General features: G+C 42.2%; 1 protein-coding gene and 1 long non-coding RNA gene across 4 annotated transcripts in view; one reads left to right on the forward strand and one right to left on the reverse strand.

Moving 5' to 3' along the window:
• Positions 1-14,585, reverse strand: part of LOC148319049 (uncharacterized) — a 152,615-nt gene that overhangs the window by 42,580 nt on the left and 95,450 nt on the right. For both annotated transcript variants that reach the window (XR_015839743.1, XR_015839742.1), the window contains exon 3: positions 8,629-8,823. This is a non-coding gene — a long non-coding RNA (uncharacterized LOC148319049). The remainder of the gene's footprint in view (positions 1-8,628; positions 8,824-14,585) is intronic.
• fibcd1b (fibrinogen C domain containing 1b) overlaps positions 1-14,585 on the forward strand; it is a 70,475-nt gene that overhangs the window by 38,399 nt on the left and 17,491 nt on the right. For both annotated transcript variants that reach the window (XM_088281310.1, XM_088281311.1), the window contains one exon: positions 7,782-7,878. In XM_088281310.1, coding sequence (XP_088137436.1) covers positions 7,782-7,878 — 97 coding nt within the window. The remainder of the gene's footprint in view (positions 1-7,781; positions 7,879-14,585) is intronic.

Here is a 14,585-nt window from a genome sequence, read left to right on the forward strand (position 1 = left end):
GCTAAAAAAAATGAATAAAGAAATTGGGGTTACACAAGAATTTGAACTTTTTGTGACAGAAATTCACAAAGTGGAAAATGTGATGCCAACCATAGAACAGGAAATTAAACTTTTTAAAAAAATGTAATGACAACCATAGAAATTATGGGATGTCGTAAAACATCCGCAGAACAGGAAATGGAAAGTTCGTAAAAGGAAAACGTGACGGCAAAAATAGATCAAGAAATTTTGGAAAATGCAAAAGAGGAAAGGTGATGACAACCATAGAACAGGAAGTACACCTTTTTGTATTAAAAATTGCAAAAAAAAAATTCATATTCTAAACGACCACGGAAGGGGAACTGGAACTTATTGCATCGTTTGAAACAGTAGAAAGTAGAAAAAAAGTGACGACAGCCATAGAACGGGAACTTCATGTCCTTTGCGTTCAAACCTACAGAAGCAAAAGTTAAAACACTCGCAATGCACTGGCCAAATACTAAAAGATGTATTGGCTCAAGCAATCCAGTGGGCGAGCTTTTAAATGCGAGGCTAATGTCTCCGATTGTGACTTGTGTTAAAAGGTATACGGTGTAAAAATAAGCACGTCGTGCATTATTGAAGGGACGAGCGTCATCAAACGCTGGAGGGGCTTTTATCAGAAGTCGCCGACAAATAAACCATTCAGAGAAATGTAAAAGTTTCATCTCCGATGTCGGATTCCTGCGCGTTTTGGTGCTTTAGAAGGCCGCAGCCTCCCCGATTCGGAGTGTTCCTCAACGAATGATCGGCTTCAATATTTCATGCGTTAGTCGACTGGTTTGAAAGAAAATGGAAAGGTGAAATATAAAGCGGGGCCCGCTCGCTGGTTGGATGCACGTGTGTCCTATTCACGTTTTTGTAAGGCAGCAAACCTGCAAAAAAAATAAATAAATAAATATTCCTTTTAAGCGCCTTTTTTCTCCACTTTTCATACGTTGTGACATTTGCACAAAGCGAGTTCCTATAAATAAACACCTCCCTCAAATGTAAAAAGGCCTCGCTTTTACCCATCAGAGGAGGAAAAAAAAAAGGTTGTAATTATATCTTTTCAGACAAGAACAGCGAAACTCATTTGAACTGTGGTGCTAACCAAATCAGCAGCACAAGAGTCTCATCGATGATTATTATTTATTTAATCATCGCATCTGAAGACGCACATTGAAATAATAAACATCCATCCAAAACAATCGGGACGTGACCATTTCAACTATGTTGCTAACCAAAACAGCAGCAGCGACAGAAGCACAAAAGTCCAGCTGGATTGAAGACAAAATTCGCATTCCAGTCAACTCTGACGTGTAACTCCGCAATGTTGAGACACTGAGGCCAGTTCTATTTGGATGCTAACCAAAACAGCAGCACCAACAACCTTCACGTCCGAGGTTGTAAATCAGGTTCCTGTGCGTATTTTTGAGTGTTGTGTCACCATGTTGGTTCTGGCGTTCGATTGACACTCCACAGTGTTGTGTGCCACCATGTTTTTGTTTTTTGCTCATTTAGACTTGCGGGACGTCACAAAGTTGTGTGTGCGTTTCTGCTTCGTAATTTAAGGAGTTTTTATTATTATTATTATGATTCATTTTTTTTTTTTTCCGCTTTGTGCCCATCTTGAGCTGTTTTCTGGTTTCAAAGACAACCAGGAATAATCTTATCAGCTAAAAAGCAAGAAAATGCTGGAGGATGATTGCGTTTCTCCGTCTGCTCGCGCCTGTTGCCGCCGTCTTCCGAGCACATCTGTCTCTCTAATAGGATTAGAAAACATTCACCGACATATGTTGCTTTGGAAAAATGGATTTTCGCTTTTCATCATCAGATTTGTCGAATAATCATATTGCTCATCAAACCGTTAGCGAGCGCTGGTGTGTTTTTGCGTTGCGTCCAGAAGGGCCGCTATGCTAAAAACGCTGCGACTTCCAACGCGGTTATCGTCGCTTATGGGCTGCTAACGGCGTTTGCTCGTGACACACCTCCTATTTTTCCAGCCAGATTGTAAATCTCCCCCAAACAGCTTTTTTTTTTTTCCCCCCCCATCATCCCAAAGAGCTTATGTTGATTCTCGCCCCGCGTTCCGTTCAGGCTGTCGTCGCGTTCCATCTGCGCGCTCCGCAGACGCCCCGCCGCTGACAGAAATCCCGCTGAAGTGCTTAAGGCGGCTTGTTAAGTAGCCTTCATCTACCGCCGCGATTACAGGGAGGTTAATGCGACGCATGCAAATCCAAGCGCGGGGACGAAAGCAAAGCGTCGGCCGCCACGTCGCTACGGGGATTGACGTTTGGTCGCACGGCTTGGAATCTTTTGTCGAGGGGGGTTTCTCGGTTGACAAATTCTATTGTTCACTCGGAATCAACTGGCGAGCTTTGTGAAACTTTGCTGCGCACCAAAACAGCAGCACCGGCGAGTCACGGAAACAAAGTTTACAGTCTTGCCTTTTACTGCCACTGAGGTAGAAGTACGACAAGTGTGTTTTTCAACGGGTTGACGCGGAAAAGGTTGGAGCCCAGCTTGGCTGCGAGATTCATGTTTGGAAAGCACTGCACTCACGAACAGCTTTGGATTTGAGATCAGCACAGGTTTTGAGTTGAAGACGAAGATCATAGGGCGAATGTCGGCTCGATTATGAGGGACGAAATAAATATATAAATATATAAATATATATATATATATAAATTAATATATATATATATAAATATAAATGTTTAAAAAGCCTCTAACGTTCAACTCAATAAGTCTAGAATGTGTCAGTGTGGATCAGGATGTGATTCTTGTTTTTTACTGCAAACAATTTTTTTTTTTTGGGACAGTTTGAGATGTCACAAAAGCAAAATATATTTAGCTTGACATGTTTCCCAAAAAATCTTTTTCCTGCCCCCGTTTTTTTTTTCAGGGTGAACCCAACCGTGTTCGACAGGTGAAAGAGCTAAAAGTGAGTCTTAAAACTCCCGTGAGAATGCTCTAAAACGGCTTGTAATAAAAAAAAAATAAAAATAAATGAAGATAAACATTCCCACGTGGGCGTCAAACACTCAACCTTTTTTTTTTTTCCTCTCTATTTGTGATTAACTGTACATGGTGCGGTGCTTTTTACGCACCTTTATAATTCAGAAGCTTGCATCAAACTCAAGAATGAACCCAACAGGGACGAGCAAGTGGAAAATGCCTGACATTTTGACAGTCAGTACCTTCCGCCTGGAGATAAAACCCATTCTTTAATTCCAACTTCCTCCCGGGCATCCCTCACGTTATCGATGCGGTTTTAACGGAGGATCGACACCTTTCCAGCAGGATAAACCTTTTCCAACCACGGGATTAGCACACGTGGAGACTTGGCTCTCCGTCTACCTTTACGCATTTGCGAGCCGAGGTAGTTCTGCTCGTCAGATCAAAAAGACGTGCGGCTTGATAGAATTAGCGACGACAGAGGGGGATGGAGCATGATAACGAGGGCGCGCTGTCTGGAACGGCTAATACACCAGACGTCAAGATGTTCAATCGTGCGTGTCAACGAGGCCCCTTCGGCGCGAGCGTAAGCCTAAGTGGCGAATCCACCGCAAACTTTTTTTGGGTTGCTCAGAATATGGTTGATCCTTTGATAAAGTTAGTGTTCGGTTTTGGCCCAGAGCAAAGCCTTGTCTGATATAATATTATTTGGCGCCATCTTCTGGCATTTTGATGTCAATGAACTATGTTGAGCCGAGTTGTGGATTTTCATGTAGTGCTTTGACGCCGTCTTAGGCTTTACTCTGGCTGTATCATAATAGTGGAGAGGAAAACTAAAACTAAATTAAAAAAAAAAAAAAAAATCATTTGCGAAGCTAACCAAAATAGACCAACCAAGGTTATTTTATGACAAAAAAAAGAAAAGAAATAAAATAAAATAAGAAAAAATAAAACTAAATTTTAAAAAAAATTCATTCGCAAAGCAGAAAAAAAAAAAAAAAAAAAAAAAATATATATATATATATATATATATATATATATATATATATATATATATATATATATGTCAGTGACCTCAAAGTGTCTATATTGACAGTTTTCTTTCTGAAGTCTGAATAGGTCGCAAAGCAGACAAGACAGGCGGTAATTCAGGGGCGAAAATGGGTTGTTTCGACTTTGTGCAGCATGTAGAACAAGCGCGTATAAAGAATTTAATACCTAAGAGCTGCACGAAGAGAAAGAAATTGAACTGCAGAATGGAGACGGCTTGATGCGGAGAGCGCAGCGCAATATGAAAAGAGGTTGCCACTGTCCCAGATTCATCCTTGATTTTTTATTTCTTTTTTTCCAAACTCGGCAGGAGGTGAAGACAATTGATCCTTTTCATTCAAACTAGTCCAATGCAATAAAAATGCAATTTCCAAGCTTCAAGTGCTGCATTAACAGCCTGGTTACGTAAAGTGGATCGTCTTTAAATGGGAGCGTTTCTCAATCCAGAGGTTTTGTACCAACTCCACACTTCCTTTCGCAGTGTATCGACAGTATCGGCAACAACCGGCTTCACTTCCTGCCAACCCAATCAGACGGGGGTTTTTTTTTTTCCCACCTCGACTTTGACACAACTTTGATCACCTGTTGCCCTCCGGCTTCACTGTGAGGATGCGGGGATTTCGGAGCCGGCGCCGAGGCAGGGGGTTGTTTTGATGTCGAGTGCAAACATTGCAGCTCAGTGACACACTTGCCGTTTGTGGTTTAAAAGGTGTCAACATGAGACCTTCTCAGCTGTGCCGCTCGAGATGAGGTGAAAATTTATGCCGAGAGGAAATGACATGCATGCAAGAGCCTGATAGAATATAAATGTAAATAAATATGCGGTCATAACTGCCCATAAAATACATGCTCACTGAAATGATGCCAAGTTTGTTCATAAAGCGGAAGAGTCTCAAAGAGCTTCGAGGGCCAGAGTTCACCAAAATTGACATTGCCTGATCTGCACCCACCATAAAAGGAAGGAGGAAAAAAATCTCGGGTGGAGGGGGAAGTGGTAGGAAAACAGGCCAAAATCCACACTCCATAAGGTAAAAAATGTTCAGCAGGCATCGCTTAAGTTTTGTGGTCTTTGATGCTCCTGGCACGGGGCTCTCTTGATTCTGAACGGGATCTGATAAAATGTCAAACCTTTCCAGGGAATTTGAGTGGAGTTCTGCCTGGAGTCAAAAAGCTTGTTCATGCTGCCTCCCGACAGCATATTGACCGAACACTAAGAAAAATGTCAAACTATTCGAAAGAAGTCGTATCTAAAGGATGAGGGTGGTGAAGAGGCAGTAAAACAGGCCAAAATGCAGATGTCAGCGAGACGTTTAATGATGTCAAAATGTCGAAAGGAAAGTAGACACTGCTTTATTTTTTTTTTGCCAGAAGAAACAAAGACCACAAAAAAAAAAAAAAGACAGGATAACAACCCGAAAGCAAAAGGCCCTGCTCAAAATCCTAATGACCTCTGCACAAAATGAGGAACACAATGCTTCAATTAAATCCAGCGAGTTTCTGATGCTTGCTTGGAAAGGAGAGCAATAATTGTCCTGTCGCGAAGATGGAAACATTGCGACCCTCAAGGTCGACTTGTAATTAAAGCGCAGAAAAGAGCCGGGCGGTGGCGTAAGGACAGCGGATATTGAAGGGAGGCGACCAAGCCGGTCGAAGACACTTTAACCCGCAGCTGCACCAAACAGCTCCGCGCTTGACTTTGACGACCACGCAACGGCTTGGGGTGACCTCACAAAAGTTTCCAGCTATATTGGAAGGCTTCTCTTCAGATATTGAGCTCCGCTTTACTGTATATTTGGATTTTTTTTGGGGGGGTCTGCAACATTCAAACTGTCAGCGTAAAAGCTTTCAGAATCATTAGAACATTATAAGTCAAAACCGACCAAAAACTGCCATTGAGTGTTACCCCAAATAAATTTGGCACTCTGTCGTGTCACCCAACAAGCATTTACAAGAATTCTGTATTATTTATTCCAATACTGTATAGTTGCTCAGTTTTGGTCAAATGTGTTAATTAAAATGTATTATTGCATTGCTATAATTTTTTTTTTTTTATTCACGCATCTTTTTTTTTCAATTATTTTAGGGTTAATATAGATTTATGTTAATATTTTTTCAATTATTTTAGTGTTATATATTTATGTTAATATTTTTTTCCAATTATTTTAGGGTTAATATATATTTATGTTAATATTTTTTCAATTATTTTAGTGTTATATATTTATGTTAATATTTTTTTCCAATTATTTTAGGGTTAATATATATTTATGTTCATATTTTTTATTCACGCATCATATCTTTTTTTTTTTCAATTATTTTTGGGTTAATATATCACAAACGCGTGAAGCTAACGTAGCGGCCTCCATCTTCAACCACCAAATTCACAGAAGACCCCAATCAAAGCCCTTTCCGAACAAAAAGTGGGTCAATACCCGTCAAGAATTGTCCCATCACTTCAGACTGTCAACAGAATTCAATTTCCGAGGAAAACAAATTTTTTACAGAGCAATAACGCAACATCACAGTTTAGTCCAGGACCTGTGAGTGAAGGAGGTTTCGATGATCGGCGGAGAAAAGGAAAAAAAAAACCCACCATATGTCGGCGAATACGAAAGGCAACGCGATCGGTCATTTGGACGAGAGCGAGAAGACATTGCGAGCATTTGGTTTGTCTTCGCAGATGTTGACGCGTACATATAGACTCTGTCGCCATATGCTGCCTTGTGCTGCGTTCAACAATTACAAATAATCATAAAGCTTGAATGCTAATTGGTTTCATTAACAGAGAACAAGCTGGCGTCAGAAATGGGATCCAAACATCAACTCGCACCACCAAAACTTATAAAAATACATAAAGTATAGCCAAAACTCTTGGTATTAGAAGTGGGACCCTACGATTGATTCACCCCACAAAATGAATCAGCAACTCTTGATGACAGAAGTGGGATCCAAGGACTGACCGGCTCCTCAAAATAACACGACAACTCGTCTTGCTGTGCCTCAGTGACAATCAAAATATTTCCTTAAAAATTGGTGTCAGAAGTGGGATCCGCGGAACAAATTGATTCTCAAAATGTCAAAAAGGTTACTTTTGGATGTGTTACCGTTGTTTATGGTCGGAATGGATGATAGATTGCCCCAATAATTGGTGTCAGAAGTGGGATCCAAGGATAAACCGGCTCCATAAAAGGACAAAAGACAAATCTTGGCGTGTCTCACAATAATCCAGAAAGTCGTTTCTTCAACAATTGGTGTCAGAAGTGGGATCCAAGCATCAACCAGGCACACTAAATGACATTAAGACAATCGTTGACGTTTGCGAGCGGTGACTTGATTTTGGCCTGTTTGACTGCCGCCCCCCCCGCCGCCGCCTCCTTTTCTGTCACAATCTCATCCCTCTTTGTGTCATCTGCGAAAGGTTAATCGAAGTCAACGTGCCCTCTTACCAAGTGGCGCCGTCTTTGTGCGTGGAGAGCAATTTTTGCAGGTTCCACTCTGAACTTCATTTCAATTCAATCCACGTTTAATTAGGTCCTCTCTTTTAATTATAATTTTTTTTTTTTTGGGGGGGGGGATAAATTGCGTTTTGGCCACGCAGTTCTTCATTTGTGTTCATTTGCTGGCTTCATTTTGCGCGCGCGACGAGCTCGGGCCAACACTGGAGCGCTTTGAAGGCGTCATCAGAGAGGCAGGATGAAACGCTGGATGAATCGCCACCTCGTTTGCTAACCCCCCCCCCCGTCTCCCCCCGTCCCGCTTTGTCCCGTCCTGTGTAGGTGATCCAGCGCAGGGAAGACGGCTCGGTCAGCTTCTTCCGGGCCTGGGAGTCGTACCGCGAGGGATTCGGGAAAATCACCGGGGAACACTGGCTCGGTAAGTGGAAAAAAATAAACGCGTATTTCCGCGTCAAATGGAGCGACTACTCTCAGATATTTGGCACTCAGTCTCCTGTTGGATAAAATGTGTCTCGTGTTTTGCAAGTGGTTTGTAGGGGTTCTGTTTTGAAGTGGAAATAACGATGGGCCCAAAGTTCGGATAACAATACCACTTGAGCCCTTAGTCTCCCATTGGATAAAGCGCGTCTCGTGCTGAGATTGTTTTTTTTGCAGATTTATTCTGAGTGGTTCTTAGTCTCCTCTTTGATAATATTAATGTCATGCTTAAGAATCGATAAGGGAGACAGTCCTTCTCCTTCATTGTTTGTTATAAGTATGAAACGCCACTGTCAACATTATACCACAAAAGTCTTGCTGCCCTCAGTCTCCTCTTGGATAAAATATGTCAGAGACAGACATATAAAGACAGGAGTTACTAGTTTCATACAGAAAAATAGATAAGGGAGATTTTCATTCTCCATTGTTTGTAAGCAGTAAAATGCCGCTTAGTCTCCACGTGGCTGCAACGCGGCCTTGCTTGCAGCCCGTAGTCTGCTATTAGATCAAATTTGACTAAAGTAAATATAGGAAACCCTCGTCCCCTCTCTTGTTTGTTAGCACTGTGATATTTCTTGTATGGAACATCACATTTTCTTGCAGAACCTTAGTCTCCTATTGGATAAGTCATGTTGAGGAATACATATACCAGGCGTTCTTTCAATATCTATTAGTAAGGCTCTTTTCTTACTTGAATGTGCACTTTGTCACCTCTCGGAAAAGGCCGCACGGCTCCAACCTGTCGGAATGGTCGGGGGAGGCGCTGCCAAATTGAGTGAGCTCGCCCGCCCGCCCTCCCTCCGACGCCGCCATTCCAGGACGCAGTCAGTCTTGATCAAGCTGTGACTTTCCTCCAAGTTGGCCAGATGCCTTTCAGACAAGGTCGCTACAGGGAGAGAGAAAAAGAAAAAAAAATACAAGAAGTTACCTTCTAAACTATACAGTAGAAACACTTCAATGCCAACTACCTCATGGAAAAAAAAAAAAAAAAAAAACGCACAGCCTTCCCCACGCCCAAAAAAGCTAATCTTTCGTTGAGATGTTGTTTCCCGAGGAAATTTGGCTCCGGCCTCCGTGTTTTAATGAGCTTTCACAGTTGTAACCGTGTTGTTTGGGTGTGTGTGTGCATCTTTGAAACCTCTCATCTTAGCCGCACATCATTTTGCAAGAGCAAATGGAGCCTGAAGAAGAAAAAGAAGTTTGTCTCAGTGGCACACACACACACACACACACTTGGGTGGTCAAGGTTCCCGGACGGAAAAGACGTCCTCTTTCATCCGCACTCCAGATAAAAAGCACTCTCTTGAACACTTTAGAAGCGCAATGTGCCCCGGGGGAGTCGGCCCTCACAACGCGGAGCGGACCGAATGTTTGGAATGGAGTGTGCCAGCCCGGAGAGATTTTGGGCAAATAGCCGCAAAGTAAAATAACAACCGAGTGAGGCAAGAACATGAGTCGTTTTGATGGCCAGATGCTTGCATTACCAATTAGAACAAAAGTCCATTTCAAGGATTCAAGACGGTACTGGAATTTTTAGATGACATTTCTACTAAGGCCCTGAATCTCCTCTTCAATTCTCGTCTGGAGAAATGGATGTGACCAGTATGAGCCTCCACAGTCTCCTCTTGGCTGCAGCGGTCAATTATCTTGTTGGCCTCAGTCTCTCCTCGGATATAATGTTTCTCACAAATAGATTCCGGTCTTGTTTGTGACCAGTTTGATACTCCACAGTCTCCAGTTTGCAGCAACTGTAAGTTGTCTTGTTGCCCGTAGTCTCCTCTTGGATAAAATGTCTCAAGCTGATTACGAATCGAAGGAGTCCCTCGTTCTCTTGTATTGTATATGATGGATATGATACCTCACCGTCTCCGCTTTGCGGCAATGGTTTCTTGTTGCCCTTAGTCTCCCCTAGAATAAAATGTGTCGTATGCATAGAAATAACTTCAAGAGTTCCTTGTCTTCAGTTTACAGCAACCATCCTCTGCCTTGTTGCCCTTTGTCTCTCATTGGGTAAAATGTCTCATGTCTCGAAATGATTGAGGGTGACCCATGGCTCCACAGTCTCCAATTGGTTGCTGCAGTAGGTTTTCTGGCCCTTATTTTTCTCATAGATAAAATTTGACTTCAAACCAAGAAATAAAGACGAAAAACACTCGTTTTCCCGTCACTTTACTAATTTACTTTCTTGTTGCCCTCAGTCTCCAATTGGATATGTGAACCTTATGTGATGCAAAAGTTAAAAACTACACCCAAGATTAATGGAGTCACCAAATTTCTCATCCAAAAGGTTGCTCTCAGTGGCTCTGGTCTTCTCTGTCTGTTTTTTGTTTTTGCAAGCCAGCCGGTTATTGTTTTTGTGGATGTGAGGCCACTAAACGGTGCAGCTTGCGATTTTAAAACAACACAAACAACGGGAGGCTGAGTGGATCCCGGCAAAACCGTGGCGGGATATACAGCTTTCCCGCTAAGTGTACACAGAAGGCAAAGGAGCCAGCAGGCCTTTCACATGGAGGCTTTAGTGGCTCGCCCAGGGTGCGCTATTGTCTCGTCACCCCCGTCATCGATTGCCCTCGGGGCAAAAATGAAAAATGGATTCAGTCTGCCGAGAGAGCGCGGGAGCGAGAACGTCATTGGGGCTGCCGCCTCCAGACGAATAATACTCACCAGCGTTGTTAGCCTGCCATGTCTGAAGACACGACCTTCTGTTTTGCTCTACATATTGCACTACTCTTAGAAATTGCCTTTTTTTTTTTTACCTCAAAAATGACGGCAAATGATGAATGATGGCACCGTTAGGCAACAACAGACGGACTGCAACACATATCGCAGCGCTGCTGATGAATTGACCAACACGAACGCTGCCAGGATGGCCGAGTGGTCTAAGGCGCCGTGTTTCGGTCCCAGTCTCCCCAGGAGGCCTGGGTTCGAATCTCGAATTTCCCCATTGTGGGACTAATAAAGGGAATCTTATCTTATCTTATACGTTCGCTGCAAAAAATAAAAAAATTAAAAAAATTTTAAAAAATGAAAAAAATGAAAAAATGAAAAAAATCTAATAAAATCAAATCAAATAAATAAATAAATAAATAAATAAATAAATCACAATCCAACAGGTTTCACTTTATCTGTTGGCAGCCGTGTGCAGCATGACAGATGAATGCCGCTTTACCATGTTTGCTTCGGATTCTGGGCTCCGTTAATTGACCTGAGTCTGCAGGCCCCGACCGGGTTTGTATTTTAGTCGAGTTTCTTTAAAGTGAATAGTCAGAAATAGGAGATACTTTGAGAATGCAGAGAAAAAAAAAAGAATAATAAAGAATATAGCCTTTTGGTAGATTTCTTGATTTACGTTTGACCCCACAAGGCCACCGCGCGTCCAGTTTCGCAGACATTAGTCGTCTTTGGACGGCACCGACAACTCCCGCGCGGTGTTTGCGTTCTTCTTCATCTTCCGTTTTTGTCTTATCCGGCCAGTCAAGCCTGACTGGCGACGTAAACACTCGACAAGAATAAATGAGGACAAATGCCTGCGGTGAGCAAAAATAGCTGAGGCGTTAATGGAAAGCGCTCGGAGCGGCGAGAGGAACAGATTTTCTTTAAAACGCCGACATCAATACGGCAACCTTCAAGCGCATTCTGTCGCCGCAGATTCCCCCGATAGTTGGACGCTTCCCCCGGGGGTTGAGGTGCTCAAATTGACGGATAAACTCACCTTCCCACATGCGCGCATTTCAAGAAGAAATCAAGAAAAGCGTCCACTTCGACCCAAATCCAGAGACGCTGTCCATCTGTCGTGCTGTGACCGGTTGCCTATCGAGCTCAACCGCTTTGTGAGGGTCCCGTTAAACGGCCGTCAGTCAGTATAGACGAAAAAACCATCTGCGGTCACACTCCTAGGAGCAATTTGGAGTGTCCAATCAACCTGCCATGCATGTTTTTGGAACGCGGGAGGAAACTGGAGTACCCGGAGAAAACCCACGCAGGCACAGGGGGAACATCCATTCAGGAAGGCCGCAGCCGGAATCGAACCCACAACCTCTGCAACCGTCGTGCTAACCAGTCGCGCATTGTGCTGCTAAGGTGAAAAAAAATTAATAAATAGGGAAAATAATACGAACCAAAGTACACGTACCAAAAAAAAAAATGTTTCTATAAATAGCACACAAACACAAAACACAGGAATGAAACAAATATAAGCCGCTACTTTTTTACAAGATTTTGAACCATGCGGCTGATAGAACAGTGCGGCTTTTCTGTGGATTTTTCTTTCACCACTAGGGGCGCTCTATTGTTCAGGAAATACGCTAAATAAATCTAGTTGGGTTTTTTTTCTCTTGGGTCTGTTGTGTTTTAATTAGCAAAGATTTTGCCGTGTTAAAAAAGCAATGTTTTAACAATCTGTTTATGTACCTTTAAGGACCTTCACAGTACAAAATCGTTCTGTACATGCCGTAAACAACTCATTTTCTTTCCAACATAAAAAAACCGGAAAATACGGTAATTTCTAAAAACAAAACCCAATCCTGAATGGTGATGGGCCACATGACCGTTCTTTTAAGTCAACTGAATCCAAACATTTCATCATTTAAAAGATCCGTTCGCCGAATTGACCGCCCCCAGGCCCAACTAAACCCGGAGTGCATTACGACAACTTTGTGTCAACAAACGAAGCAGCCACTCCAAAGAGACATATTTGGAAATATGTGACGCCTTCAGTCGGACGACGCGGGCATATATTTACGTCATCGCATGGAGCACACTCGGGTTTTGCTGCAGCACGGCGACCATAAAAGGCGTAATAAGTTGTATTAAGAGCCATAATGCAGACAAATGTGCTTGATTGGCGGCGGGCAAACAAAACACATGTAAGCCCTTATGGATTGTCATTATCCCAAAAAGCAAAAAATGCTAATGTGCCTACTCGAGTGTTTAATGAGCCAGCTGTACCGAGCGTGAAGCGAGACCTCATCAAATTCATTTGATACACAACAGCTTTCGCCCGAGGACGTGAGACATGCGAGCGGATGTTATGGATCGCCGAAGAAGCGTGTGAGAAAGCGCCCTCGCCGGGTGGTAACATCTTCGTTTATCTGTTCTGACTGAAATGATCTGAACGTTGACGCCCAAGTTTCAGAGTTTTCTACTTTGCTTGTCAGGGAGAAAAGTTGGATTTCATGCAGGATGGATGAAAGGCCACATGTTCAGGACATTCAAAATAGTGATTGACCGATTATCGGCGGCGCCGATTATCGGGGCCGATATTTGGCATTTTGCCGATTATCGGCATCGGCCATTTTTTTTTTTTTTTTAACTAACTGTACTTCTCACTTTATATTTACGTACTATAAGACATTCAGCTGAGCTTGGGAGCTCCGTGCACTTTTTATTAGACTTTTAAAATTAAATTTTCTATTTTCTAAACTCTAAAAAAGCTTTAACACGTTGTAAATCACTAAATAAACGAGCTTAAAGACAATTAAACTAAGTCAAGTTTTGGAGTTGCTGCTTTTCAAAATCTTGACAACATTTAGCACCTTTTTCTCAACAAATGAATATCGGCTTCAAATATCGTTTATCGGCCTCCGTGATTACTAATAATCGGTATCGGTCTCTCGCTAATACAAAATGAAAATGTGTAACAGTTGCAATTGCATTGATTATGATCATGAATTGCCTGAGTTAAATATTTTATTTAAATTTTTATATTTAGAATTGTTTTGTACTTTGTCATTATTTTCTATATATAAAATATTTAAAAAAAAAAATAATTACTGACAATTTGATTTTAAATTGAAATGATTTTACTCAGTAGGATTCCGATTCAATTCAATTTGGTAAAGGCAATTTGAGAGGGTTTGATAAAAAAAAAACATTTCACGTACATTTGAATGAATTTATCAGTACTGAAAAATTTAGCATTTCGTTCAAAAACAAAAATATATTTTCAAATGGAACGATTCGGTTCAATTCGACGCTCTCACGTCTTGTAAATCCGAACCGATTTTCCATATTTTTTTCTTACGCCCTTAACTCATTTATTCCCAGCCATTTCCACTAGAGAAAACCCCTCATTCCCAGTGTTTGATTTTGCGAGGCCAAGAGAATATTCTGTTCTAATGCTATACAAACACGGAGCTATGACGCAAAAAAAAAAAAAAAGGCTACGACGTATAAATCCGTCTTTGGGAGGCGGGGACTACGTTTTTGAAAAGGTATATTTATGTCTTATGGATTGAATGAGTTAACTTATGAATAATAGCATATTTTAATCCTGCTTCTTCAAAAATGACATTTAGACCCTTGCCAGACATATTTCGATTCTTTTATCTGCTCTTAAACCTAAAAGATTTCATGTCCCAACACTGGTACGCGGCCCGCGCAGATCTCCAGTAAAGTCTGCTTTCAACGAGCAGCGTCTCGCTTTCCAGTGTCAACCACTCTCGTATATTATACGGCCGACCTTCTCGCTTACACGGCCAATGGGAGCGAGTCCTTCACCGTGGCCGTAAAAGCATAGGTGGCCGTGCATCGCGGCTCCTTTTTAATGGAACACTTTCCCCTGCTGCCCGCGACCCCTCGGACTCTCGTGACGACTTTATGTTGACGGACGAATTGAGATGAGTCTCGTTCGGGGCTAGGGGGTGGGGG

The sequence above is a fragment of the Idiotropiscis lumnitzeri genome, chromosome 18, assembly GCF_059441095.1.
Source record: "Idiotropiscis lumnitzeri isolate Australia: NSW breed Sydney's pygmy pipehorse chromosome 18, RoL_Ilum_1.0, whole genome shotgun sequence".
In the NCBI taxonomy this organism is placed as follows: Eukaryota; Metazoa; Chordata; class Actinopteri; order Syngnathiformes; family Syngnathidae; genus Idiotropiscis; species Idiotropiscis lumnitzeri.